The sequence below is a fragment of the Pelodiscus sinensis genome, chromosome 16, assembly GCF_049634645.1.
Source record: "Pelodiscus sinensis isolate JC-2024 chromosome 16, ASM4963464v1, whole genome shotgun sequence".
In the NCBI taxonomy this organism is placed as follows: Eukaryota; Metazoa; Chordata; order Testudines; family Trionychidae; genus Pelodiscus; species Pelodiscus sinensis.
In genome coordinates, this window is record NC_134726.1 from 13,519,206 (window position 1) to 13,546,383 (window position 27,178).

Below are 27,178 nucleotides of genomic sequence, written 5' to 3' on the forward strand. Positions count from 1 at the left end.
TCAGTACATGCTTCAGTTCTGGCTGCTGGGAACTGGTGCATTTGGCCGGTGTCATGTTGCCTGCAGGTGCCCAAGGCTGTGGCAAATTCGGCTCTGTCAGTGTGGGTCGAGTAACCACATCGGTGGGTGTCAATGTGGTTTTCCTCTTTAGTTCCAACTCAGTTCTCTTAGATGGAGCAAATTTTCATTTCTCTGCAGTGCCGGAAGTTAATGGCACCAGAGAACAAACAGCCTGAGATGTAGCAGGCAATGATCGTGCCAGAGAAGCCTGTGGCACATGATACACTCTGGGGAAATGAATTAGCCCTCTTATGGGGCATTGAGTGCGCCCGTGTCTTTGGGAACATATCCCCCAGTAGTTGAAGGGATTTCTCCCAGAGGAGATTCTTCAGCCTCATTTCACTCTGGCCATCATGTTTTGGCAATGTGGGCACTTTTGTATTACATGGCTTTTGCCTAAGCATTTTATATAGGGTGCATGTCTGTCAGATATGGGCACAGAGTCCCGACATGAGTTGCATTTTTTTAAACCAGGAGAGTCTGGCAAGTTGAAAAATGTGAGGATTCAGAACTTGAAGAAAACCGGCATGGGGAGGAAAAGTAACCCAGGGAAGTGGTTTATTTTATTTATTTTTTTAATAAAGAACTAGGTAAAACTAACTACAAAGTGACTAAAACTACTGAAAAACTGTAAATCAACCACACTGTTTTTCCATTTTCTGTCAGTAAGGAAAGCACTGCTGTGACTGTCTTCAGCTGAGGATGGTATAAAAAGAACTGAGGGACACTCACGTGGCACCTGCACCTAACAGACAAGAACAGCGTGAGACGGTAACTGCGCATGTGCGGTGCAGGAAGGCACTGCTAGACAAAAATCTCAGGGACGCACCAAGACCTGAGTGGAGCACTCACAGAAACACTACTCAAAGGAGAACTATCTAATTTTTCAACCAGCAATCTAACAAATTGTTGAGCTTGATTGCTGGATTCCAACCAAATCCAATGGCAACAGAGAAGGAACTGGGGACTGTTGGCTACACATGCAGGGAAACCACCCCAAATGCTGTGTGCCAGCTGCTCTGAGTGCACAGCCCACCGAGGATGCCTCTATCATAATTCTCTGACTTGAGGTGCAGTGGTGCTCAAACACCTAAGGTGGAGCACCCACAGGAATACTCCTCAAAGAAGCAGCTGTTTTACTAAGGAATGTTTTATCTTGATTACTCAACAGCTTCCATTTGCAATGTAGCAGACTAACTATTAATTAACAAATTAATGCCAGTGTTGGCCAATTAATTTTAGAGGCAGTTCCATTTTAGGATTCCGCCAATCACCCCCGTTCCCTCTTTGACAATGTGCTAGAAAAACAGAATTCACCTTCTGAATAAAACAGATAATTTGTTATATTTAAATCAATTAGTCTAATTTCCTATTTTAATAATTATGTAAGCTATAGGCAAAACTACAGTATATCTCTTTACTTACTCTCTAAAGAAAGTTATTTTAAAAAAATGAATAATAACTGTTATGAACAGGAGGAGTGCTGATCACCACTAGGTGACTAAGGGGCTAACTCAGGTACCTAGCAAAAATGTCAGCCGGGGGCCAGAAGAGCCTATCAAGATAGAGGGTTGAAATTTGAATTAGATATAGGCTCCCTGACTGCTTTCCTTGTTTGGGAGAGTTATACCAAGAGCTGAGAGACACAGAATGATTTAAACCCAGGAAGGACTACCATGCCTCCTCCCCACCATGGAATTCAGAGTATGGGAGCAAACTGAACAAAGAGAAAATTAGAAGGTGAGTACCAGGGAAATGTGAGTCCAGTCATGTTCAGGGTAATTTTTCTTTATTTTGTGATTTGGTTTGAACTGCTCTGTATGACTCTATGCTTCCTCTCCTCATTTACTATCATCTAAGTATTGTGCCAGAGGTTTTTTTCTCTGTTTTAATTTGGTTTCCTCAGTTGCTCTGTAACATCTAGCAACCAAGTATGCTTTATCAAGTTTATCTTTTGTTTTGCAATAAAAATCACTTCTTTTAAGGTGATGATTTGATTCTTGTGTCCTGGAAGGTCTGTCTATGGGTATCTGCAGGCCTTTTACTGAGGAATCAGCTATCAGAGACTGCAGCTTGTTTTTCTCTTTTCTTTTTCAAGCTCTTTTGGGCAAAAGAGCTTGGCGTACCCGTGGGGGTGATTTCAAGTGTTCACCCCTGGGTTTTTTAAGGGATCAAAAAGCACTTGATGGTGGCAGCAAGTTCCTAAAAATCTGTGTATTACGATTCAAGTGAATGGGGAGGAGAGTTTTTATAACCAGTGTCTGTAGAGGCAAGGTTTTGAAGCTCTCTTGTGGGCCCCCACCTTCTGCATATAGGGTATGTCTACACTGCCACCCTAGTTCGAACTAGGGTGGCTAATGTAGGCATTCGAAGTTGCAAATGAAGCCCGGGATTTAAATATCTTGGGCTTCATTTGCAGCTTGCTGGGCGCCGCCATTTTTAAATCCCCGTTAGTGCGGACTCCGTGCCCGCGGGCTACACGCGGCACGGAGTAGGTAGTTCAAATTAGGCTCTCTAATTCGAACTACCGTTACACCTCGAGAGCCTAATTCGAACTACCTACTCCATGCCGTGTGTAGCCGCGGGCACGGAGTCCGCACTAACGGGGATTTAAAAATGGCGGCGCCCGGCAAGATGCAAATTAAGCCCGGGATATTTAAATCCCGGGCTTCATTTGCAACTTCGAATGCCTTCATTAGCCACCCTACTTCGAACTAGGGTGGCAGTGTAGACATACCCTCTGGCACTCTGAGTGAGGAACAGCCTTAACAATAACTAACTCAAATCTGACAAGTAGCAGGAAGGGGAAGGTATACCCAGTGTTGGGTCTCTAATATAAAACTCACAACATTGCCTACATATAAAATGTTAGCATTCTATCTATAAAGATGCCATTAATTAGTATAATCAATGAACTTTACATGATATAATCAATATGTTATTAACAGATTAGAGGCAGCAGGGGGAGGAAGGGTAGGGGATGCTGCCATGAAGCAGCCTCTCTCCATGGTGGGCTGAGGCTTGCTGCAGGCAGAGGTTGCTCTGGCAGCAGCTCCTGTTCTCAAGGATCCCAGCAGGGAGCTGGGCCCCCCATGGACAGGGATGGATGGGGCTGCTGCCATGAAGTAAGAGCCTGGTGGCTCTTATTACATTTAAAATGCAGAGCTGCAGTGGTCCAGAGCCAGTGTGAGCCAGGACTCTTCAGCTGCAGCTCTGCAGAGTGACTCCCCTTATTGACTAATTTATTAGTCAATACAAACTGTATCGACTACACAATTAGCCAAATAATTTCTCCTTAACATCCTTATATCGCATTAGAGGATGTGCAGTTGTATAAGCCTCTAATGTAGTGGCTTATTTGGTTAGGTCCTGTGATAGTGTTGTTTGTATAGATGTGTTGACAGAGTTGGCAACAGAGTTTATTGTGAGGGTATGTTCCTCGGTGAATATGTTTGAGGTGTAATGTGTGGTTGCTGCAAAGAATTTGCTACTGGTTAGTGGGACTGAAGCAAAACTGGATGTACCTTAGGCCCTGACTGTAAACAACTGATCGTGTGATGTGTCCTGGATGGAAACTAGAGGCAGGTAAATAAGAATAATGGTCAGTAGGTTTCCGGTATAGGATGGTGGAAATGTGGCCATCATTTAATTGTACTGTAGTATCAAGGAACTGGCTGTGTGGACTGATTCAGGCTAAGGTTGATGGTGGGGTGGAAGTTTTTAAAATTCCTGTGGAATTCTTCAAGGGTCTCCTTCACATGGGTCTATATAATGAAGATGTCAATGTAGCGTAAATAGAGTATGGGTACTAAGGGACGAGAGCCGAGAAAATGTTCGAGGTCAGCTCTAAAGATGTTGGCATATTGTGAGTCCATGTTGGTGCCCATAGCTGAGCCACTGACTTGAAAATGTAAGTTGTCCCCAAATTGGAAATAGTTGTGGGTGAAGATAGTCACATAGCTCAGTACCCACGTGTGCAGTGGTGTCATCTGGGATAGTGTTCCTGACAGCTAATACTCTATCATCGTGTGGAATGTTGGTATAAGGAACTTCTACATCTCTGGTGGCCACAATGATATTTTCAAGATTACCGATGCTCTGTATTTCCTCAGGAAGTCAGTGGAAAGGAAGATAGATAGGAGTTCTGGTAGCATAGGGTCTGAGTTGAGAGTCAACATAACTGGATAATTCTGCTGTAAGTGTGTCAATGCCTGAGATGATGGGATATCTGGGATTTCCAGGTTTCTGGACCTTGGGTAGCAGATAGAAAACTCTCTGGTCTGGGATTTGGGGGTGCATTTGTATAGATTTGGTCTCAAGTTTTAGCAGGGAGTTTCACAAGCAGATGGTGTAGGTTTTTTTGGTATTCTCCAGTGGGATCAGAGGGAAGAGGCCTATAGAATGTGGTGTTAAGTTGTCTGGCAGCCTCTTGTTCATAATCTGTCCTGTTTATGTGACTACAGCACTCCCTTTACGAGCCTTACAGTGGGCTCTCAGAAGGCGTTTAGGAGTAAATTAGAGTTAAATTACAGCACAGAACACAGAGAGCCAGGACTGGTGGCTGTAAACAAGCTTTATGGGATCACAGGAAACTTGGCCACACCCATGGTAAGTGGACATCTAGCTAGCTAAAATCATGCTGGACCACAGATGTTGCCGGACCAGAGTGTGTCAGACTAGAGAGGTGCAACCTGCAGCAGTATTTTCAAAAGTACATGATTAAGATATGGTTGGTTATGACAGTTACAATCAAATAGCACTATAGTGTGCCATATTAATGCACATCAAATCAATTCAGCATTTTTACATGCCACGCCACATCATGGAATCTGGAAATTAAGCTGGTTTTTTTCCTAGCTCATTAAACTAGTCAAAGTTTCTGTAGGTCAGCAGTTCTCAAACTTTTTGGGCTCTGAAATCCTTTACATGTGTAAAAATTTATGCGGCGCCCCAGCAGTCCACTAATTGTATGAGCAGAGCCCCAGCGGTCCACTGGATTGTATGTGTTGTATCTATCAATGTTTCCAGTTTGTCAACCATGCGGAGCCCCTGGAGATGTCTTGCGGAGCCCCTGGGGCTCCACAGAGCACAGTTTGAGAAACACTGCTGTAGTCAAAACTAGGTTAGCAATGGTTTATGATGTGCTGGCCAGAACAGAATACTTAATTCCTCCGGAACTACCTGGCAATGCAGTGCTCACAGAAGAGGTAAACTCACTTTAATAATACAACAAGAATGACATAAGGAGCAAATCCAAGTAAAGATGACTTGCTATTTTATCACTGCTGATCATACACTAAACTCAAACTTTCAAAAAAATCTTCTAGTTTACAACTAAGCATACAAAATTTTAGATTAAAACTTTCTGCTTCCTCTGAGTAGCTTCTATGTAAAAACATGGAAATTGTTAAAACTGGAAGGATTGAATTGCTATTGCAGTTTTGTAATGTGTGCTGGCTTCACTCCAGGGATGTAATGAGGATTCTATGTTTAATACTTTCTGGATTCAACTAGGAATATAAAATCCTGTTTAATTATAACTAATTAGTTAACTAACCAGTTAACTGATTAAGTGGGAGCAAGGATGCTGGGAGCTGGCAGTCCTCTCCCCAACCTCCACCCATGTGTGTCTCAGAGAATGGTTAACTGTTACCCAGTAATCATCATCCGTTAAGAGTGATGGCTACCGGGTGACCATTTAACTGGTTACCCATTCACATCCTTAGTTTCAACAAAAGGGAAATGTAGGGTGTCTGAGCAATAATCATTGCCAGGGTGTTTGAGAAGATTTGTGATATTAATGAAATGGACCAAAAGAGCAAGTGACTGTTATTCTGCTGTGGTAACAAGGAGAGGTAATACAAGGCAGGGCTTCACATAAAAGGTGTGTAGTGCTGATAAAGATTAATGATGGGTAAGGACTGCCAGAATAGTATTCAGAATACTGCTGAAAGGTACTAGCAGTACTAATGCTGAGGGATGTTAGGGTATTAACAGTGGTACCAGGATGTAGAGATGTTCTGATCCCAGACTTGGAGAAGTATTCCCCGGAAGAAGCATTCTTTGAAGCAGTAGGGATGAACTGGACATGGACAGGACTCTGAGGTGACACCAAACATTCTCTCTCTCAGATGCTTGACTGGCTGGTTCTTGCTCACATGTTCAGATCTAATTGATTACCATATGTGAGACTGGGAAGGAATTTTCCCACAGGTCAGACTGGCAGTGACCTTAGGGAATTTTTGCCTTCCTCTTCAGTAAATGCTTGCAGGTCATTTGCCAGGATTATCTGGATATGTCTTACTTAATCATTCTGCTGCCACTGTGGAGGTCTCAAGCAGTGGGAAACCAAGGTCCCTCCTATTCTCTACCAGTGGCCCACACAAGTCTAGTGTCCTGTGAGCTGTACTACTTTAATTCTAGATGTTGGATTATACGTGAGGGTGTTGGGTGGTGTTGGCTGGTAGCATTACATCCGCAGGCTAAATCTGATGGTCCCTCCATGACTACATTTTGAATATATGGTTTACAATGAAAGTCCTGGGTCTGGCTTGGACTGAGTCTTTCTACGGAGAACTGTTTGTTGGAGGCTGATTAGTGTTAGTCTAACAAAGGCACCATGCAATGAAATATGCAATGAAATGAAATATAAAACTGGATAAGGCTATTCAATATGTAAATGAAATATAAAACCGGATATACTATTCAAGTAACAGTTACTTATTACAAACTGATGGTTCTTCCCCTTCCAGGGCCAAGCAAAACAACCCCCTTGAAATGTTACTACCTATAAAAAGAGACAGTATTTAGGTGTCACTTAAGGTATGTTTATAGTACCAAGTTTTGTTGACAAAACTTATGTCAACACCCAAAAATCAAAAAAACAAGAATCACCAGAGGATGTTCACACTTTCTCTCTGTCAAGGGATCATGTGCACACTGAGGGCGCCATCACTGACACCGTGAGCAGTGCACTATTGGTATGTATCCCACAGTGCAGTATTATGGAAAGGCAGAACTGATCCCTGCTCATCTTGTGATTTCCTCGGCATTCTCCCGTAGCATTCTCAGCTCCTAAAAGCAGCATCATGACTAGTTCTGTGAGCTCTCTTCACTGAGAAATGTCAAAGCAGCACACCACCTATCCCCCTACCCCTGCAGCAGCAGTCTGCCTGCCATTGTGTTCTTAGTGCAGGGCCGAACAGGAGCATTGAAATGATTTGTTTGTTACCCAAAAGGAGCAACTCACTAAGCAGTCAGATAATTCCCAGAGCTTTGAAAGGAAAGGGGATGTAGCCTGCCAAATTACACTGGTCTACAATTTTTTAGAAGTCGTCTGCTTCAGAGATAAAATGTGCTATTTATTATGTATTTTGATGTGCTGAATTCAAATATGACAATTAAAACAACTGATTGGCTACTGTTTCCAAGATATTTAAGTTTTTACATTTTACGTCTATGTATATTGCGTAGATAGTAGAGTTTTAATCATAAATTGTAAACCTAGGTCTTTTCATGTGTTTATGGTTGCTTTACATGATAATATTTCACCTGTCCTGTTTATGTAACACTTTAAAAATCAGCAAAAGGGTTATATAAATAAAATTTATTATGAAACAAAAGGCAAAAAACTATTATGTACATAGTTTAGTCCTATTCAGTGTCTACTCGGCGCTTCTTGGCTTGTCTCTTATATTCATTAAATGGAGCATCTCTTGTTACTGTCCAGCAATAGTCTGCAAGCATTGATGGGCTCCATTTGCCCTGATAGCGTTTCTTCATTATTGCAATGTCCTGGTGAAATCGCTTGCCGTGCTCGTCACTCACTGCTCCGCAGTTCGGTGGAAAAAAATCTAGATGAGAGTGCAAAAAATGTATCTTTAGTGACATGTTGCAACCAAGGCTTTTGTATGCCTTGAGAAGGTTTTCCATCAACAACCTGTAGTTGTCTGCCTTGTTGTTACCGAGAAAATGTATTGCCACTAACTGGAAGGCTTTCCATGCCGTCTTTTCCTTGCCACGCAGTGCATGGTCAAATGCATCATCTCGAAGAAGTTCACGAATCTGAGGATCAACTGTGATGGACCGGGCCGGTCTGGGCACATCTGAGGGCGTCCGCTCAGGGCGAATTGCTCAAATCCGGGGCACCTTACAGCCCCCGGACTGGTGACCTCTCCAACCAGGCCACAAACCAGTCCCACAGAGTGCTCCAGCAGCCTGCCTGAAGCCTCACGAGCAAAACCCCTCCGACACCCCAGCAATATCCGTGCCCCAGATGGCCCCGGGCCTCATACATACGTGGGGGGTCCTAGCACTCAATCCCACCTACCCCGAACAAGTTCTGTCCGGTCCCAAGAAACCAGCCACAGATCCCTGGTCAATTTACCCTCTGGACCTTACCCACAAATCACGCGGAGCCAATCCTTTAGCATCTAACATCTAAAGGTTTATTATTACAAGAAAGAAAAGCATGAGAGTAAGGTTGTTAAAGAATAGTACATTACATGCACTGAATCTCCCAGTTCTCGATGCAGGCTCTAGCAGAGATGTTACAGCTGCTGGTTTAAAAGTCTTTGTTGCGCATCCTAAGATCAGGATGGGTCCACAGGATGGGTCCGGGCTCTTCGATCCCTGCACTGCTGCCTCTGGGATGAAGTGCTGAGCTGAAGACCAAGATGGAGTCCCCCACATGGCCTATTTATCCCTCCTTCCTGGTCTCTTCTTGGCTATAGCAGGTCACCTGGTCCACGGCTTATTCCTCTGTGTTCCCTGCTGGTAGCCCTTAGGTATGAGTCACCACTCATTCTTTAGGTGTGTCCTTGGCCCATTGAATGCCATTGTCCCACAGGGCCTCACTGATTAGCATGTCCATAAGCTGGGCTCTACCCACTGGTCAACCGCATGCAGAGAAATATTCAGTATCCATACAAGTACATGCTTATAATTGCACACACAAACATTATACAAACACATGAATAGCATACACAGGATCAGCAGCCAATAAGCTCCTATGCAACATCCCACATGGCCCCCCTTTTATACCATTTTTTTGGGGCCAGCAGTAATCTGGCTGCTTCCCACAAATTCAGTAATGTGACACCAACAAAGACACCTTCCTTTATCTTAGCTTCACTTAACCTTGGAAATTTTCCACGGAGGTACTTGAAAGCTGCTTGTGTTTTGTCCATGGCCTTGACAAAGTTCTTCATCAGACCCAGCTTGATGTGTAAGGGTGGTAACAAAATCTTCCTTGATTCAACAAGTGGTGGATGTTGAACACTTTTCCTCTCAGGCTCCAATGACTGTCGGAGTGGCCAGTCTATCTTGATGTAGTGGGAATCTCTTGCACGACTATCCCATTCGCAGAGAAAACAGCAGTACTTTGTGTATCCAGTCTGCAGACTAAGCAAGAGAGCAACAACCTTCAAATCGCCACAAAGCTGCCACTGATGTTGGTCATAGTTTATGCACCTCAAAAGTTGTTTCATGTTGTCATAGGTTTCCTTCATATGGACTGCATGACCAACTGGTATTGATGGCAAAACATTGCCATTATGCAGCAAAACATCCATGACTTCTAGGAATAACATGATGAAATTCATATTACGCAATACCAGCTTCAGATTGCATCATTCATAGTTTTGCCTAAAAAGCAAAGTACTGTCCAAACCCAGTCGTACATTTATTCACAGATCCAGTCAAAGATGTATTTTAGTCATTTCTGGTTTAAATTGAGATCCCTTCCCTTTATAACTCACTTATCCTCCGCCATTCGCAAGTCAAGGGTCATATATACTGACCCAATAGCATATCTTGAAAACTAGAGCCAATCGACAATTTTAAGCATCATTTTCGTTCTCAGTGACCCAGAATTAGTAAAGTTTGACTATGTTTATTTCAGAAGCATTTTGGCTGTAGATCAGTGTTATAGTAACCTTATACTATCTTGTTTTTAATAGATAGCTAGTAACTCAAGGGACCTACAGGGTTCATTTTCTCTGATACAGATAATTTTCTAATGATACAACTTTTAGAAACAAAATATATATGGAAAAAAGTGGCAACAAGTTAAGATTTTGTTGTTATTTTCCGAGAGATGTATTAGGCAAGAGGTTTTTGTGGTTGGCATAACCGATTATGTTTTAATTTTGATCGGAACCAACAGCAAAATCTGCTAACTAGCATTAACTGATTCTGTAAAAACTCAGATGCCAGATTTCCTGGACAAAACCGCAGGTTCCCGCTTTTTCTTGGCTGTTCTGGGATGTGACCCAAGAAAATGTCATTCATATCTCATACATATTAATGGGCCCCCCTGTATTTTTTCCAATTTGAGATAGCACCCACAGAAACCTTGGTGTACACCAAGCCCAACTTTGGACAAGGGGTTGAACATCCAGAATATTCTGGCACCAAAGGAAGTATGCAGACCCAGAAAATTGGGAGATCGGGGCTGCTGCACTGCTGACAGAAACCACTCCGGTGGTGCTTATCCTTTTAAGGTCTGAAACCAAATACTTATCTTTAATCTATCTCTGTATTTCTATCTTGCTTCTCTTATTTCGTTTAAGTTTTGCTTTTAGGTATCTCACAGACCACCTGCTCCAAGGCCTATCAGGCAAAGGGAGGCTGGTCCTTCCATGCCCAGCCTTGGGGGCATTAAGATCCTGAGAGTATGAGATATTGTTAGATATTTAGTATCTGTCTACATAGATAAGTTTTAGTTTGATTTTGTTAATGCCATCTGGGGAAGGAATTCAGTTAATCTGTGTTCTTACTGCCATATTTTTTGTAATCGTAATTTCCTTGTCAATAAAATTGTTTTCCATTTCATTTCCTGAGTTAAAGTATGATTGCTGTCAGTCGTCTGCAGACCCTCATAAGGGGGAATCTTATAGTTCCAACCCATTGTGACTTGGGACAGAGAGGATGAATTTAGAATCTCTGATCAGACTGGTGAGCCTGAACCACCTAAAATTCACTATAGCTCCTTTCCAAGCTACTGGGGGCACACCTGTGGCTATGTCTACACTGCTGCTTTTTATTGGAAAAAGGTACACAAACTGTGCTCCACAATTTGCATACCTTTTTCCAATAGCTTTGTCAGAAGAGGCTTTTCTGAAATTTAGCAGATCTACACTGGGCCAAATTTCGGAAAAACTGCCTTTTTCGGAAGAGCCCTTCTTCCTCACGGCACAAGAAAGACAGGGCTTCCAAAAGAGCACATCTGCTCTTCTGCAAAAAAAGTTGGAAGAGCAGATGCATTCCCTGGACACAGTGGAGTTTTTCTGGGATGCCTCCGGTATTCTGGAAAAACTCCGTGATCTAGACATAGTCTGAAAGGCAGCAGGGATCAAAACAGTGAGCATAGCCATCAGAGCAGGCATTGTGTGATACTGTTAGAAGCCAGTTCTGTTGACTTGACAAAAACAGCAGTCTATACTGGCTCTTTGTTGTCAAAGGAAGGGGAAAAGTCTCTTGTAAGGTTGAGAGTTTTTTGTTGCCAAAACCAGATATTTTGTTGAACAAAAGTCACATTTTAGTGTGAATGCTCTCATTGTTCTGTTTCCAAAAGGCAGTTTTTGGTGACAAAACTTGGTAGTGTAGACAAAGTCCTAGCCTGCTAAACAGTCCTATGCTTTGCTTCATTTCCTCCGAGCCACACTCTGTTCCTGTTGAATCACTGATTCTCCATACCTCAAACAAGTGTACTCCTATCTAGATTCCTGCAAAGGTTTCAGAAAGCAGCTTTAGCCAGCTTTCAGGGAAGCAAGATAATCACTGCCTCACTTCCCCAGAGTATAGGTCCCATTTCAGTTCTTTAAATTGGGGCTATATTTTATTTTTGCACAATACACTGTCATTTTCAGGAGTTTTGGCAAGAAAGCAGTGGAGTTTGAAGATATATTGATGCCATTAACTGATTATGTCTCTCTATGGAATATGAGACTTGATCTACAGCTTTCTAACTTCTTCACAAATTCCAGTCCAATCTCTCTATTTTTAGAGATTGGGTGGTTTGTTATATTGGACACCTGCACTTGGTTTCATCTTCAGGAGAAGTTCAGAATGTAAATCACAAAGTGGCATAATAAGTTGAAAGAACCATTAGGTTTATTTTTTCACCATGGAAATTTGTGACAAAAAAAAATAAGGTAGGATTTCAGTAAAAAACAAGTTGCATATTTGGCTGAGTGATGGCCTTCTGCTTCTTCTAAAATATTTGAAGCTCTCTCAAAGGTATCCCTGTCAATTTTGGACTGCCACATTAGATAATGATGAGCAAAAGTCATATTTTATTCAATGATACATATTGTTCACTAGATTATGGCTGATACCTTTTTCTACTTAGGAAATAGTGAGTGAAGTGTATTTGCCCATCTTAGTTGATATGTCACACTGATATCAGATACTATTGACTAAGTGGTGGGTCTGCAGCATGTGGACCACCTTCCAGAGATTTAATTGATCAAAAACCTACTCACAGAGCTAAAGTTCTAGGCTCTTCTGCCTTGTGCATATATGTGCGCATATGTTAGGATGCTAATGGTTAACTGGTGGGGGCTGGAGTAGCCTGCTGTGGGCAAGGGGCGCTCAGCCTGGCCAGCACAGCCCCCTAGTATGGTGGGCCCAACCTCAGCATGCTGCCACAGGTAAGGGTGCTTAAGTCCAGCTGGAGCAGTCTTGTACCGCTCATTCTGTTTAATCGGTGAACCAATTAAACTTAATGTTTAATGGGATAACTAAATGGGATTTTACATCCCTACTGTGTGTATGTGCATTATAACTTTCCCCCATTGCTTAGAATAAACTCTCAGAAGTTTAAAGAACTTCACACTATTGTATTTCCATTTCTACGTATGCCAAATAATCTATAAATTAATCTGGTACAGTAATTTACTTCCTCATTTATGCCCCAGAAATAACTTTCAGATACATTGTTTACTTGTTCACTCTTCTGCTTCAGAGCTGCAAATTACAGTTTCTAGTTCCTACTATCTACATAAGATTTTTAACAGAATATTCCCAAACAAGAAAAAGTTATAAAGCAGGTAAAATATTAAGACAGAACACTTGTGTCTCTTTTGAACAAAGGGAAATGTATACTTTCTGACATCCATTCACAGGTAAATGCGATTTATTTATACTTAATTACATATTATTTTTTCAGTGGGAAACAGACATTTCTAAAATTCCTAGATATTCAACAGCAGTCACGGTCCAATGTAATTAGTAAGCAAAAAAGCCAATTCATATTAAGTAATGTGCAACTCAAAGAAACAATACAATTGTTTTCCTAAGGTAATAGGTATCAAAAGGCAGAGAAATAAGTGAGATAGGATGGCTCAGAAAATATTTAAAATGTAATGACCCTTTGGTATTAGGTCACGCATTCAAATCCAGTACAAAATTTGCCATCTGGCACTTTGATCCTGCATTCATATAGCATACATTGGGCTCCACGCAAACATTATAGTCTGCCTGTGAACTGCACAATGGGATCTTATAGTTAAACAATTGCATACAGATTAAGTTGGCAATATCAGTTCAATTATTAATGGACAATTGCCATCACAGTAGGCAGTCTCAGGGCTCAGTTTTTGAATCACTTTATTGAAGTGGTGGAAAAATCAATTTAGTTGTATAAGGTGCATTTCTCTAGTTACGCTGATAGAAAGGTGTTTACTGAATTAGCTTTACTGAAAAACTATATACTTTTGTTTTATACACTGGTATATTATAACTTCATCCACATTAAGTAAAGCCCTTAGGGTATGTCTACATTACAAAGTTAATTTGAAATAACAGCAGTTGTTTTGAATTAACTTCAATAGTGTCTCCACAGCCAAACCATTATTTCAAAATAAATTTGAAATAGTGGAGCACTTATTTCAAATTTGGTAAACCTCATTCTACGAGGAACAACACCAAATTCGAAATAGCTAATTCGAAATAAGTGCTGTGTAGACACTTATTTTGAATTAGGGGGCCTCCAGCCCTTCCCAGTTTCCCCTGGTGGCCACTCTGGGCACAACCAGGAAAATTCTTCTCCTCTCCCCCAGCCCCAGGGCCCTTAATAGGGGTAGAGTCTGGCCACTGGACACGTGCGAGAGCCAGGCCTGCCAGCAGCGACAGCCCTTCACCCAGTGACTGTACAATGCCATCCAGTGGCAGCCAGCCGTCGCCCGCTCAGTGCCCCGGCACCCAGGGGCCAGCCAGGGGCCATAGACAGCGTGCGCCCTCGTGGACTAGTGCAGAGATCATGGACCTCATTGAGGTTTGGGGGGAGGCCCCCAACGTCCATGATCTCCGCACTAGGTGGAGGAATGCGGCCATCTACGGCCGCATAGCAGCCATGGCCAGGAAAGGCCACAGGCACACTCAGGAGCAGGTGTGCCTCAAAATTAGAGAGTTGCGGCAGGCGTACACCAGGGCCACCAGGTATTTTTCTCAGAGTGGCCATTTATCTTACACAATTGATCTTATCTGTAATGGGTAGGCTACCTTTTTTAACTGAATAAATTGGGTCCTTCCAATCAAAGAAAGAGCAGGCAAAGCTGATTTTATACAATAAACTTTCGATAATCCGGCACCTTTAGGACTCAGGGGGTGCTGGATTATCAAATATGCCGGACTATCGGAAGGGGGGGCTATGAGGGGATATAACCCAGACCCCTCAAAGCCCCCCCTTCCGATAGTCTGGCTCTGCCCCAGGCAGACCAACCAGGCAGCGCCCCAGCTGCTCTACCCCAGGTGTCCCCAAGTCAGCTGCTGCTGATACTGACCAGCAGCTGACTCCAGGAAGCCCGAGGCAGAGCTGCTCTGCCCCAGGCTTCCTGGAGTCAGCCGCTGGTCAGTTTCAACAGCAGCTGAATCGGGATGTCTGGGACAGAGCAGCTGGGGCGCTGCCGGGTTGGTCCCCGCAGCTCCGCACCTCGACGCTGAGGGGACCAACCCGGCAGCACCCCAGCTGCTCTGTCCCAGGTGTACCCAAGTCAGCTGCTGCTGAAACTGACCAGCGGCTGATTCCAGGAAGCCGGGGCAGAGCAGCTCTGCCTCTGGCTTCCTGGAGTCAGCCGCTGATCAGTATCAGCAGCGGCTGAATCGGGGACAGCTGGGGTGCTGCTGGGTTGGTTCCGCAGCCCCGAGGGGCAGCGCTACGGGACCTACCCGGCAGCACCCCAGCTGCTCTGTCTCCGGCTTCCCCGATTCAGCTGCTGGTCAGTTTTAGCAGTGGCTGAATCGTGGAAGCTGGGGGCAGAGCAGCTCCAATGGTCCGGCTGCCCAGAGCACTTCCGGGTTCCTGATGGTGCCGGACCATCAGGAGTGCTGGACCATCAGATGCCGGACCATCAGAGTTTTACTGTATCTAGTACATTTTTATCAGAACAAAAACCCTGCAGTAGTATATGTGGTATAGAAAACACAATCTCAAGCAAGAAAGTATTCTTTAAGGGCATTGTTGTGAGATATAGTCAAAATGAGGGAAAATCTTTTTTTCATATACTCCTCAATTTGAAACTTTCATTAGCTGTCAAAAGATAATCAGTCTCCACTAAGCCATCCTATATGTACTGCTGGTTATATTCTGCAGCTATGCATGCAGTAGAGGAAACACATGCTAACAAATGGAATATTCCCAGAGTTCTGATTATATCTGATGCTGTCATGACTTGCTCAGCCAAAAAATCCCCACACTTTTAAAAATCCCCACACTTGCTGAACAGCTGAACAAAAACAAACAGTAAAGCAAACAGACACTTCTCCTGTCCACTAGCCTGCACTTTCAATTCTCTTCAAAACTAAAATGTGACTTGTTTTTTAATATTCCACATTTAGTTTTTGACAGTAGCTGTGGAACTATACGTGATATAGGTATAACTATACATGGGTGCACAATTGTTTGAAAAACTGTATAATCATCAATGGGTCTCTGTCAAACTGGAAAGATATGCCTAGTGGAATCTTGCAGAGGTCAGTATTGAACCTGGTACTACTAAATATTTTCATTAATGAATGGATAATATTACAAATAAGTATGCTAATATTTACAAATGACACCAAACTGGGAGGTTGCAAGCGTGAAGAGAGAATTAGAATTCCAAAAAACCCTTGCAAACTGGAGAATGTCTGAATTCAACCAAATAAATTGCAATAAAGACAAATGCAAAGTACTTATTTTACTTGGAAAGGAAAAATCAAATGCACAGCTAGAAAATGGGGAATAACTTGTAAGGTGCACCCCCCCCCCCCCCATGCCTGGAGGCTCTTTACTGGTATGTTGGTAGGCAAGATGACGGAGCTGGTGCTGCAGCTGCTTCCAGTGGCCACTCTTAGTATCACCCCTCTCTATGGCCCTCTCTTTCACGTCCAACCTGTCTCTGCCTCCTCCCTTTCCAGGTTATGAGAAATAGAACAATTCCCAGCACTTTCCATTTTCCAGGAACAACCAACCTTCACCTTGGTTTAAGTAAGGGTAAGAGGAAGCTGCATACCAATTTTGTTAATCATAGCACCTACGATTTAGGAGGAGTTCTTGAACAAACAGACAAACAGATACACATACATCCGCACTCTAAAAAATGTATATATAGATTAACCTGTTGAACTGGAAATAGTTCACCTGCTAATGACTTAGAATCATAGAGCTGGAAGAGACCTCAGGAGGTCATCAAGTCCAGACCCCTGTCCAAGGCAGGACCAATCCCAACTAAATCAACCCAGGCAGGGCTTTGTCAAGCTGAGACTTAAAAACCTCTAGGGATGAAGATTCCACCACCTCCCTAGGGAACCCATTCCAGTGCTTCATCACCCTCCTAGGGAAATAGTTTTTCCTAATATCCAACCTAGACCTTTCCCACTGTAACTTGAGACCATTGCTCCTTGTTCTGCCATCCATCACTACTGTGAACAGCCTTTCTCCAGCCTCTTTGGAACCTCCCTTCAGAAAGTTGAAGGCTGCTATCAAATCCCCCCTCAATCTTCTCTTCTGCAGACTAAACAAACCCAAATCCCTCAATCTCTCCTCATAGGTCATGTGCGCCAGACCCCTAATCATTTTGGTTGCCCTCCGCTGGACCCTCTCCGATGTGGACACATCCTTTCTATAATGGGAGGCCCAGAACTGGACACAACACTCCAGGTGTGGCCTCAACAGAGTCGAATAAAGGGGAATAATCACTTCTCTAGATCTGCTGGCAATGCTCTTCCTAATGCAATCTAATATGCCACTAGCCTTCTTGGCTACAAGGAGACACTGTTGACTCATATCCAGATTCTCATCCACTGTAATCTCCAGGTCTTTTACTCCTGAACTACCACTTATCCATTCAGTCCACAGCCTGTAACAATGCTTGGGATTCTTCTGTCCCAAGTGCAGGACTCTACACTTGTCCTTGTTGAATCTCATCAGATTTCTTTTGGCCCAAACCTCTAATCTGTCCAGCTCACTCTGGACCCTATCCCTGCCCTCCAGCATATCTACCTCTCCCCTACCTTAGTGTCATCTGCAAACTTGCTGAGGATGCAATCCATCCCCTCATCCAGGTTATTAATAAATATCAGCTTCAATTACCTTTGGTAAATGAAATAACCACACAATATTCATTTCCTGATATAGAAGTAAAATTAATCAAAATTTTCAAAATAAGTTAGGGCACATCTAGACTACGTTTGATTTTCAAAAGAGGAAAATCAAATATCTTCTTCCGATTGCTTTTTCAAAAGTGGGTCTTTTGAAAGTGAAAGTAGTCTGGATGTGTTTTCTTCGGGGGGGGGGGGAACCTTTTTCGAAAAACCAGTTTTCCTTAAAGAAGGAGGTTTACATGGTTTTTTGAAAAAGCCCCAAAACACGTCCAGACTACTTTCACTTTCCAAAGACCCACTTTCGAAAAAGTGATCAAAAGAAGATATGCAAATTCCCCCAGACAGTATTCACCCAGACAATCCGGTATTTTCACCTCTTGTCCGGTAAAAAAATTCAGAGAATACCAGACACCTAAGATGTCCGATATTTTCTGAATTTTTCCCCGGCCAGGAGGCGAAAATGCCAGGCACCTGGCAACCCTACAAATACTCAGCACCCAGCTTCCCCCTCACCCCCAGCTCTACCCTGGCCTCCAACACTCACAGCCCCCATGCTTACCTGGTTCCCCAAGGCTGCCAGCACAAACTGGCTGCTGGCCAAAAGACCTGGGGGACGCAATGCTTCCCCAGGGTCTTAGTGCTCAACAACTCCCCTGTTCCTATCCCTCTTAAAGAGTCCTTTCCCCCTCCCCCCCCTTTATTTCCCTTCAACAGAATTTTTTCCTGGTTTTTTTGGGGAGGAGGCTGTTAAGTATTTTTGTTTCAACAATCTGGCAACCCTAATCCTCTTTCAAAAATAAAACTTAGTCTAGACATGCCCTTACTGTTTAAAAATATATAGTGTGTACCTTCTAAAACTGAAACCTACATATTGCTGAGTTGTGAAGAATACGTAGTAAGGTTATGACAATCACCAAGAATGCACTTTTATGTAGAAAACGATGATTATATTGAATCTTCCTTACTAACGATTTAAATCAAATCCACTCTGCATACAGCTAAGGCTGCGCCCATGGGTCTGGCACTTCTGGCGGATAGTGTTCAGCTTACGAGGCTCACTGTGTCCCATCACATGTCCTCTTTTTACTAGAGGCAGGGTTCACAGCATAATGAGCCATACTCATCTCAGGCTAGTCCATAATATTGAGGTGCAACCCCTCTGTAGTGGTGTGGGGAGGGTTGGGGGGAATCCAGGACTGCCCACTACTCCAGATTCCAGCCCAGGAACCCTAAGACAGTGGCCACAGATGGGGGATTTTCTACTTGCTATGTGGCAACTATTTCCCTGAACAATCCCTCCCAGTACTTTTCCTCTGGTACTTGATCCTCCAACACTCTTCCTGACTTGCAGCTCCCAGTTCTTACCCAAACTCCTCTCACTCTCAGCACTTTAGCACCTATCTGCCTGCCACCTGACTAACAGAAAAGGAACCCTTTTAAATCAGTCTCATCTGGTTCTTGATTGGCCCAAGGTGGTCTAATTAGCCTGACCCCTTTGCTCTGGAAGGCTTCTAATTAATTCCAGGTGTTCTAACTGGCATGATTATCCAGACTGCTTCTGGAAAGTTCCTGCTGGTTCTAGGCTAGCCCCTGCCAGTTTACTCAGGAACCTCAGACCTACTTAGTCTAAGACTCACACACTTCCCTTCTAGCACTCTTTTGTAACTCCACGGCCCATCGGGGACAGCAGCTGGAGAATCCTCCATGGCACTGTGAGCATAGGCGTGTACTTGGCACGGTTCACCCCTGTCCCCGACACTTGCCCCTTCTGTGGTGAGAGAGAGACCCTGGTGCATGTTTACCTTGAGCGTGCCAGGTTATAGCCCCTCATTCAGCTCCTTCAGAACCTCTTGTTGAGGTTCTGGCTGCACTTCTCCCTTCACCTATTAATTTATGCACACCTCATCTGTGGCTCCACAAAGTCACAGGACCTCCTCGTCAACCTCCTCCTGGCTATGGCCAAGATGGCAATTTATAAAACCAGGAAGTGAAGGTTGGCTGAGGGAGGGGCCTGTGACTGTGGGGCCTATTTCTGTTGCTGTATCCATTCACACATCTGGGCCGAGTTCCACTGGGTGGCATCCATTGGCTCTCTCAAGACCTTTGAGGGGCAATGGGTGCTGTCTGGGGTTCTCTGCTCAGTGTCCCCATCTGGTTCACTCGTTTTAGCCCTTTGACCCTCACACTCATCCCTGTTTTCTTTTTCTTTGTCCCCCGGAATCAGTTGGGGTATGTCTAAACTACATGGCTTCGTCGACAGAGCCATGTAAACTAGTTTACCCGACATAGTCAATGAAGCGGGGATTTAAATAATCCCCACTTCATTATAATAAAAATGGCCACCACGATGTGCTGACAGTCAGCTGATCTGGCACAGCGCAGCAGTCTAGATGCGGATCGGTCAACAAAGGATGCCTTTGTCGACCGGTCCCATAAGCCTCATTTCACACGGCATAATGGAGTGGTCCACAAAGGCTTCCCTTGTCAATCGATCCACGTCTAGACTGCAGTGCTGTGCCAGATCAGCTGACTGTCGGCACAGCGCAGAGGCCATTTTTATTTTAATGAAGTGGGGATTATTTAAATCCCCACTTCACTGACTATGGCAGAGCCATGTAGTCTAGACATACCCTTGGAGTTTAGGGCCCTTTAGATCCTCGCTGTAGGCTGGGGGAGGATCCTGTAGATGTGGGTAGACCCACCCACCTACCAGACCCAAATAGGAGCACTCTTTTGTAACCCTCTGACCTGACCCTGTCACTATATATACAGTGTGGATGCAAATCACATAACACAGAGAGCTGCATTGCGACCCACAAGGGTAAACTGAGAAGCAACGGATTGGGTCCCACCTCATGGGAATGGGCTGCACTTGATGATTTCTCAAGGTCCATTCCAGCTCTAGATTTTTTTATTCTAAACCACCAGGGAAAGGAGAATTAACTCTGGGAGTAGAAGGAAGAGAAAGGAGGAATTTAAAGGCCTAGCAAACAGGAAAGAGAACATAATCACTTTCTTAGGTTATGTCTACACTAGCACTGTTGTTGGCATAACTTATGTTAGGCAGGGGTATGACAAAAAATACCCATGAGCAGGGCTCGCCGAACTGCGGCAAGCCCCGCTCGCCAACCACACTGTCCAGCGATCTGCGCATGCGCAGATCGCCAAACCCGGCTTTTCTGGGTTACAATCTACTCGCCCATGGCAAGTAGACTGTATTATTTGTCGAGCCCTGCCAATAAGCAACGTTACACTGACAGAAACGCCAATGTGGACAACACTGTCGAGGCACTCCTGCTGACATAGTTGCCACCACTTGTTGAGGGTGGTTTAATTACACCAGAAGGAGACCTCTCTCATTAGCATGGAACCGCTACACATAAGATCTTACAGCAGCACACATACACTGGTACATAGAATCATACACTGGTACATAGAATCATAGACTAGAATCATAGAATACTAGAACTAGAAGGGACCTTGAGAGATCATCATTTCCCCACTTCCTGGATTTGTAGTTGCTGCGGGCTGGTTTTAGCTCCCCGGTGCTCACAGTGTTTGCAGGGGCAGGTGTGCGGCAGCTTGAGAAGTTGGACCATGGTGCCCAGGACACGGGCAGTTCTGTTCTAGACACTAATAACCCAACAGGGAGAGCAGGGAAGCTTGCGGGAAGACATGGCAGGAGCACCCCCTACCCCCATTCAAGAAGGGACCTTGAGATGTGGACAGCACTGTTGACTGGTGAGGCACTCCTGCTAACATAACTGCCACCGCTTGTTGAGGGTGGTTTAATTACATCAGAAGGAGACCTCTCTCATTAGTATGAAGCAGCTACACATAAGATCTTACAGCAGCACAGATACATTGGTACATAGAATCATAGAATAGAATAATAGAATACCAGAACTAGAAGGGAACTTTAGAGATCATCAAGTCCAGCAGGTCCCCTCACAGCAGGACCAAGCACTATGTAGACCATCCCTGATAGATGTCTTGCTAACATGCTCTTAAATATCTCCAGAGATGAAGATTCCACAACCTCCGTAGGCAATTTATTTTGTTTAACCACCCTGACAGTTAGGAACTTTTTCCTAATGTCCAACCTAAATCTCCCTTGCTGCAATTTAAGCCCATTGCTTTTGGTCCTATCATCAGAAGCCAAGGAGAACAATTTTTCTCCCTCCTCCTTGTGACACTCTTTTATAAACTTGAAAACTACTATCACATCCCCTCTCATTCTTCTCCTTCTCCAAACTAAACAAGCCCAGTTCTTTCAATCTTCCCTCATACCTCATGTTCTCTATACCTTTAATCATTCCTGTTGCTCTTCTCTGCACTTTCTCCAATTTCTCCACATCCTTCTTGAAATGTGATGCTCCAACTGACGCCTAATCAGCACAGAGTAGAGCAGAAGAATGACTTCTCGTGTCTTGCTCACAACTCTCCTGTTAATATATCCCAGAATCACGTTTGCTTTTTTTGCAGTAGTGTCACACTGTTGACTCATATTTAGCTTGTGCTACACTATAACCCCTAGATCCCTTTCCACAGTACTCCTTCGGAGACAGTCACTTCCCATTCTGTATGTGCGAAACTGACTGTTCCTTCCTAAGTAGAGTACTTTGCATTTGTCCTTATTAAACTTCCTCCTATTTACCTCAGACCATTTCTCCCGTTTGTCCAGACAGATCATTTTGAATTATGACCCTATCCTCCAAAGCAGTTGTAGTCCCCCCCTCCCAGCTTGGTATCATTTAGAAACTTCATAAGCGTACTCTATCGCAATATGTAAATCGTTGATGAAGATACTGAACAGAACCGGTCCCAAAACAGACCCCTGAGGGACCCCACTTGTTATGCCCTTCCTGCAGGATTGTGAACCATTAATAACTACTCTCTGAGAATAGTTGTCCAGCCAGTTATGCACCCACCTTACAGTAGCCCTATCTAAGTTGTATTTCCCTAGTTTACTAATAAGATCATGCGAGACCATAACAAATGCCTTACTAAAGTTTAGGTATACCATATCCACCGCTTCTCCCTTATCCACAAGGCTTGTTATCCTATCAAAGAAAATTATCAGATTGATTTGACATGATTTGTTCTTTACAAATCCATGCTGGCTGTTCCCTGTCACATTATTTTCTTCCAGATATTTGCAGATGAATTCCTTAATTACTTACTCCACTATCTTTCCTGACACAGAAGTTAAACTGACTGGTCTGTACTTTCCTGGGTTGTTCTTATTTCCCTTTTTATAGATGGGCACTATATTTGCCCTTTTCCAATCTTCTGGAATCTCTCCTGTCTTCCGTGATTTTTCAAAGATGATAACTAAAGGCTCAGATATCTCCTCTATCAGGTCCTTGAGTATTCTAGGATGCATTTCATTAGATTCTGGTGACTTGCAGACATCTAACTTTTCTAAGTAATTTTTAACTTGTTCTTTTTTTATTTTCTCTTCTCAACCTACCCCATTTCCACTAGTATTCACTATGTTAGGCATTCCTTCATCATCAGACTTCTCAGTGAAGACCAAAACAAAGAAGTCATTAAGCACCTCTTCCATTTCCAAGTTTCCTGTTATTGTTTCTCCCTGTTCACTGGGCACCAGTGGCCTTGAGCATTTAAAGTTATTCTATCTCCCTGCCCAGCATTGCCAAATAAATCATCAGTGAACCAGAAATGCACAGGCTACTATGGTTGTTTGTATAAGACCCATTTTGAGTTGAAACTATGTGAAGTGGAGATAAAGGGGAAGTTAAATCAAGTAGGAGGTTTGCATACCATTCTGATACCCAGACTCACAACAAACTATTTTCCATCCTATTTCCTTTACACAAAAAAATTCAGAAAAATAAAAATAAGCTTTCATGGCAATGGCTGTGAAGGAATCACACTTCTGTAAATTAAAACAGATTTTTTTTGCAAATTAGATGCATTTTTTACTGTCGTACTGTGAAAACAGGTTAAGTCCTGAGGAAGTAATGCAAGTAGATGAATTAAGATACACTGATTATCTTGCATTTTCCCCTAGTTTCCTTCTCCCATTTCTGCCAATAAATAAGTAATACAATCATCTTCTCAGTTAGGGGAAAAGAGAGGGGAAGGTAATACAAACCAAAGCACAAGGTTGTTACAGGTTGCATCTCTATAAACCAGACTCTCTGGTGCAGCAACATCCATTGTCCAAAAGGGCCACAGAGGTCCCGGCATGATGTGAAGGGGAAGGGGTGAGAACTAGCTCAGTACTGTGTATTCTTCTATTCCTGCTGGCATAATAAACACCTTAGCAGATGTCTAGTAGACTATGAAAGAGTCTCCTAACTAAAGTAATTAAATCTCCATATATTGCGACATCTAAATGAAGAACAGGCAAAGCACTATGATACTGCGGAAAAACAAATCTACTCTGCTCCAAAGTAATGGATCAGATAAAACAATAAGTGTTTTCCAGTTCTAACAGTGAAATGTACAAGAATGGGTTAAATTACATGACAAAGGAAAGTCTGGTCATTTGACATAGCAAGCTATCCTCCCCACTAGGTGACAGTTGTACTGCAAGTGTCATTTTAAAGCTAGATGAAGTAAAATGGCTAGTGAAAGGAACATTGTCCCTCTGGGATGGAATAATGTTCTAAATAGAAAACTTTTATTTTCAACAAGATCATTTCAAACAAGAAAAATGAATGGAAGAGAATGTTCCTTTGAGCAGGATTTTTAAAGGCTAACACACTGTCCACAGCCAAGAGAGAATGCATATTTTCTGTGTGATACATACAATTATAGTCTTAAGAACTGAAAAGCAATGCTTGAATCCTGACACAAAACATGAACAATTCTTGGGACAGTTTGTCAAGGAGGAAAGACAGACAACTGGTTTTCATGCACATGGAAAAGTATATTCCTGTTCTGTTTGTCTAGCAGCATAATCAGTGCCTTTTCTCACAGATTCCTGCTTTTAAAATGTGACATTTAAAGGAATAATTGTTGAAATTTACCCTGAACTTCTAAGGCACAAAATGGGGGTCCATGGTCAGCAGGTATAAGAGGCAGGAGAAGGCAATGCCTTCCCAAATGGTCAGCCTGGCCTCGACCACACTCCACCTCCCACCTGTGCACCCATCTTGTGAGGCTGCCTTGGCTTCAGCTCCAGAGCTGGAGCTGGGCACCACCCACACACAGGGGCCAGGAGGACCCACACTTCCCATGCTCCAGGGAAGCATGTCAGCTACTCTCCCCAGCTGTGCTCCAGCCACTAGCAGTGCCAGGGAAGGTGGGGGCTGCGTGCTAGCGGCTGGGAGAAGGGCAGTCTGAAGGGCAGAGCTTGGCTTCCATGCAGCCCTGGACAGCAGGAGTAGAGCCAGGCAGCAGGGGAGGAGCTGGGGGCTTGCCTCCCCCAGCCCTAACTTCACCCACCAACTATGCTGGGTTCCAACTGAATCCTGCTGCCTCACTTACCTGATTCTCGCTTTCCTTAAGGCAAGTTCCTCTTCGTTCCCAAAATCAAGCGAGACATCCTCAGTGTCATCCACTAAAGGCTGGAGAGAGAAGCCCCCCCAGCACCCAGGCATCAATGGAGAATGAGACAAGTCCGCACTGGCACCTCGGCTGCCCTTCGTCTGACCTCCCCAGCACATCAGCAACCTTCCTGACACCCCAACTCCCGCAGCCCGGCCTCATCCCCGGCTGACACCGCACCTCCACCCAGGCCCTCCCTCGCCGCTCGCTGAGGCGCCGGGGCTGCTAGGGCCCACCTGCTTCATCCTGCCGCCCGCGACGAACGCTTCGCGGTCCCCACAGCCCTAGGGCGGCTCGGACGCCAATGGGCTCGGCCTCGCTGACCAGGCGCGAGCGGTTGCTAAGGAGCGCCGGGGCTCGGGGGCGGCCGGGTGTCACAGCGAAAACGCTCCGGTGTAGGAGAGTTTCACTTTCTGTCGCTACACCGGCCCGGGGCGGGGTGAGGACGGAGAAGTGCCAGGGTGTGTGGAGGGCTGACTAGGGAGCCAGGCTGTTGGGGAAGGGCAAATCCAGGCTATTAATTGGGGGGTGAAGAATGGGGCAGGCTGTTAAGTGTGGGGGGAGAGGCCTAGGCGTTTACTGGGGCGAGTAGGGGACCAGAGTGCTGCCAGTGGGAGGGAAAGGACCGGGGTGTTGGGCAGGGAGGAGAGGAGCAGACTGTTAGAGCAGGTGCTGGGAAGGTTGGATGGATTTTTATTTTATTCCGGGGGCTCATTGAGCAAGGTACCGTACAAAGACCAAACCCACAGCAGAGAGGCTTGTCCTCCCTAAGCCATTTACCTACTAGTTTGCTTCCAATTACCAACAGTATTTTTTAAATTAAGAAACCAATTAATTTTTAATTTAAAATGTATTTGTTTAAAATTAAGAAACAAACGTAATTCAGATATAGGGTCTTGCTCTCAATTTTATTTTTGTTTATTGTATACCAGAAACCAGAACTCTTTTTGGCTTTATTAAACTGAAATACAGAAAAGTTAAATTGATTAAAACCAAAACATGTCCCAGTGCCTTTTTATTTTAGTGAGCTCCTTTTTTTCTCTTATTTTTATAGGTTTTTTAAAGAAAGAAACCTTTGCTTGAGTCTCAATGACAACAAAAATTGGTTTTGAAAGCACACCCAGCGAGTGTAAGAAGTAGCTCTTACACTCAGTTATTGAATACCTAAACTCCCTGACAAGGGGTAGACAATGGCAAAAAGTGTAATAGAATAGAATGGAGTCTATATAAAAAACTAATTGTAATTCAAGCCTGAGAGTGGATTAAGCTGCCTTTAATATATTATTTTTCTTATGTTTGTAGTCTGTTTCCTTATCACTGCTAGCTGGCAGCTTGCAAACTTTGTATATCTTACAGAAGAATAGATATACTTGTAAACTTTGTAAAACAATGTGGTTGGGGGGGGGAGGGGACTTTTCCCCTCCTTTCACATCATTGCCACGAGATTAAATTGTTGTTCAAAATATTTAAATAAAATGCCCAACATAGTAGAGGAAAGCACACAGTGTGTTTTTGTGTTTTTAAATCTTGATCCTCCCCACGTGAATAGTCTCATTGAAAACTAAATTACTAGTGTAAGTCTATTATTGGTCAAGTACATCTGTAACTGAAGCAAGGTTTATCTGAAGGTTATTTTAAGAATCACCTGCTTTTTTGTTTGATATTCTTAAATACAGTTTATGTAGAGTAGCTTAGCTACACTACATAACGAAAGCATGAAATGACATAGCTGAGCTACTCCTAACATTTTAGCAACATTAATTAGTTACTGTTCTGAGATGAAGATAAGGAGGGAAATGTGGCATAAATTTTTAGGGGCTTTCTGAGACCAAAGTGTGAAACATTTTAGTTTGGTAACCTTTGAGTGAAGGCTTAAAAAAGAGTTAATGTCTACAGTACCTTTGTTACAAATATTTAGTCACTAGATAAACATGCTGAAGAGTAATCTATCACAGTGCACTAAAACATCTAACTTTTCTGGGATCCTGGAAAAGCTATGTCACATTCAAGG

At 43.6% G+C, this 27,178-nt stretch overlaps 1 protein-coding gene across 2 annotated transcripts in view; it reads right to left on the reverse strand.

The window, feature by feature from the left end:
- The window catches only part of TVP23A (trans-golgi network vesicle protein 23 homolog A), a 78,085-nt gene extending 52,518 nt beyond the window's left edge, over positions 1–25,567 (reverse strand). The window contains exons 1-2 of one of the 2 annotated variants that reach the window (XM_025183389.2): positions 25,404–25,567; positions 25,108–25,187 (exon numbers count right to left, since the gene is read on the reverse strand). In XM_025183389.2, coding sequence (XP_025039174.2) covers positions 25,108–25,187; positions 25,404–25,412 — 89 coding nt within the window. In that variant the 5' untranslated portion in view covers positions 25,413–25,567. The remainder of the gene's footprint in view (positions 1–25,107; positions 25,188–25,403) is intronic. The other variant, XM_006120649.4, reaches the window with a different exon arrangement.
- Between the last annotated feature and the right edge of the window lie 1,611 nt (positions 25,568–27,178).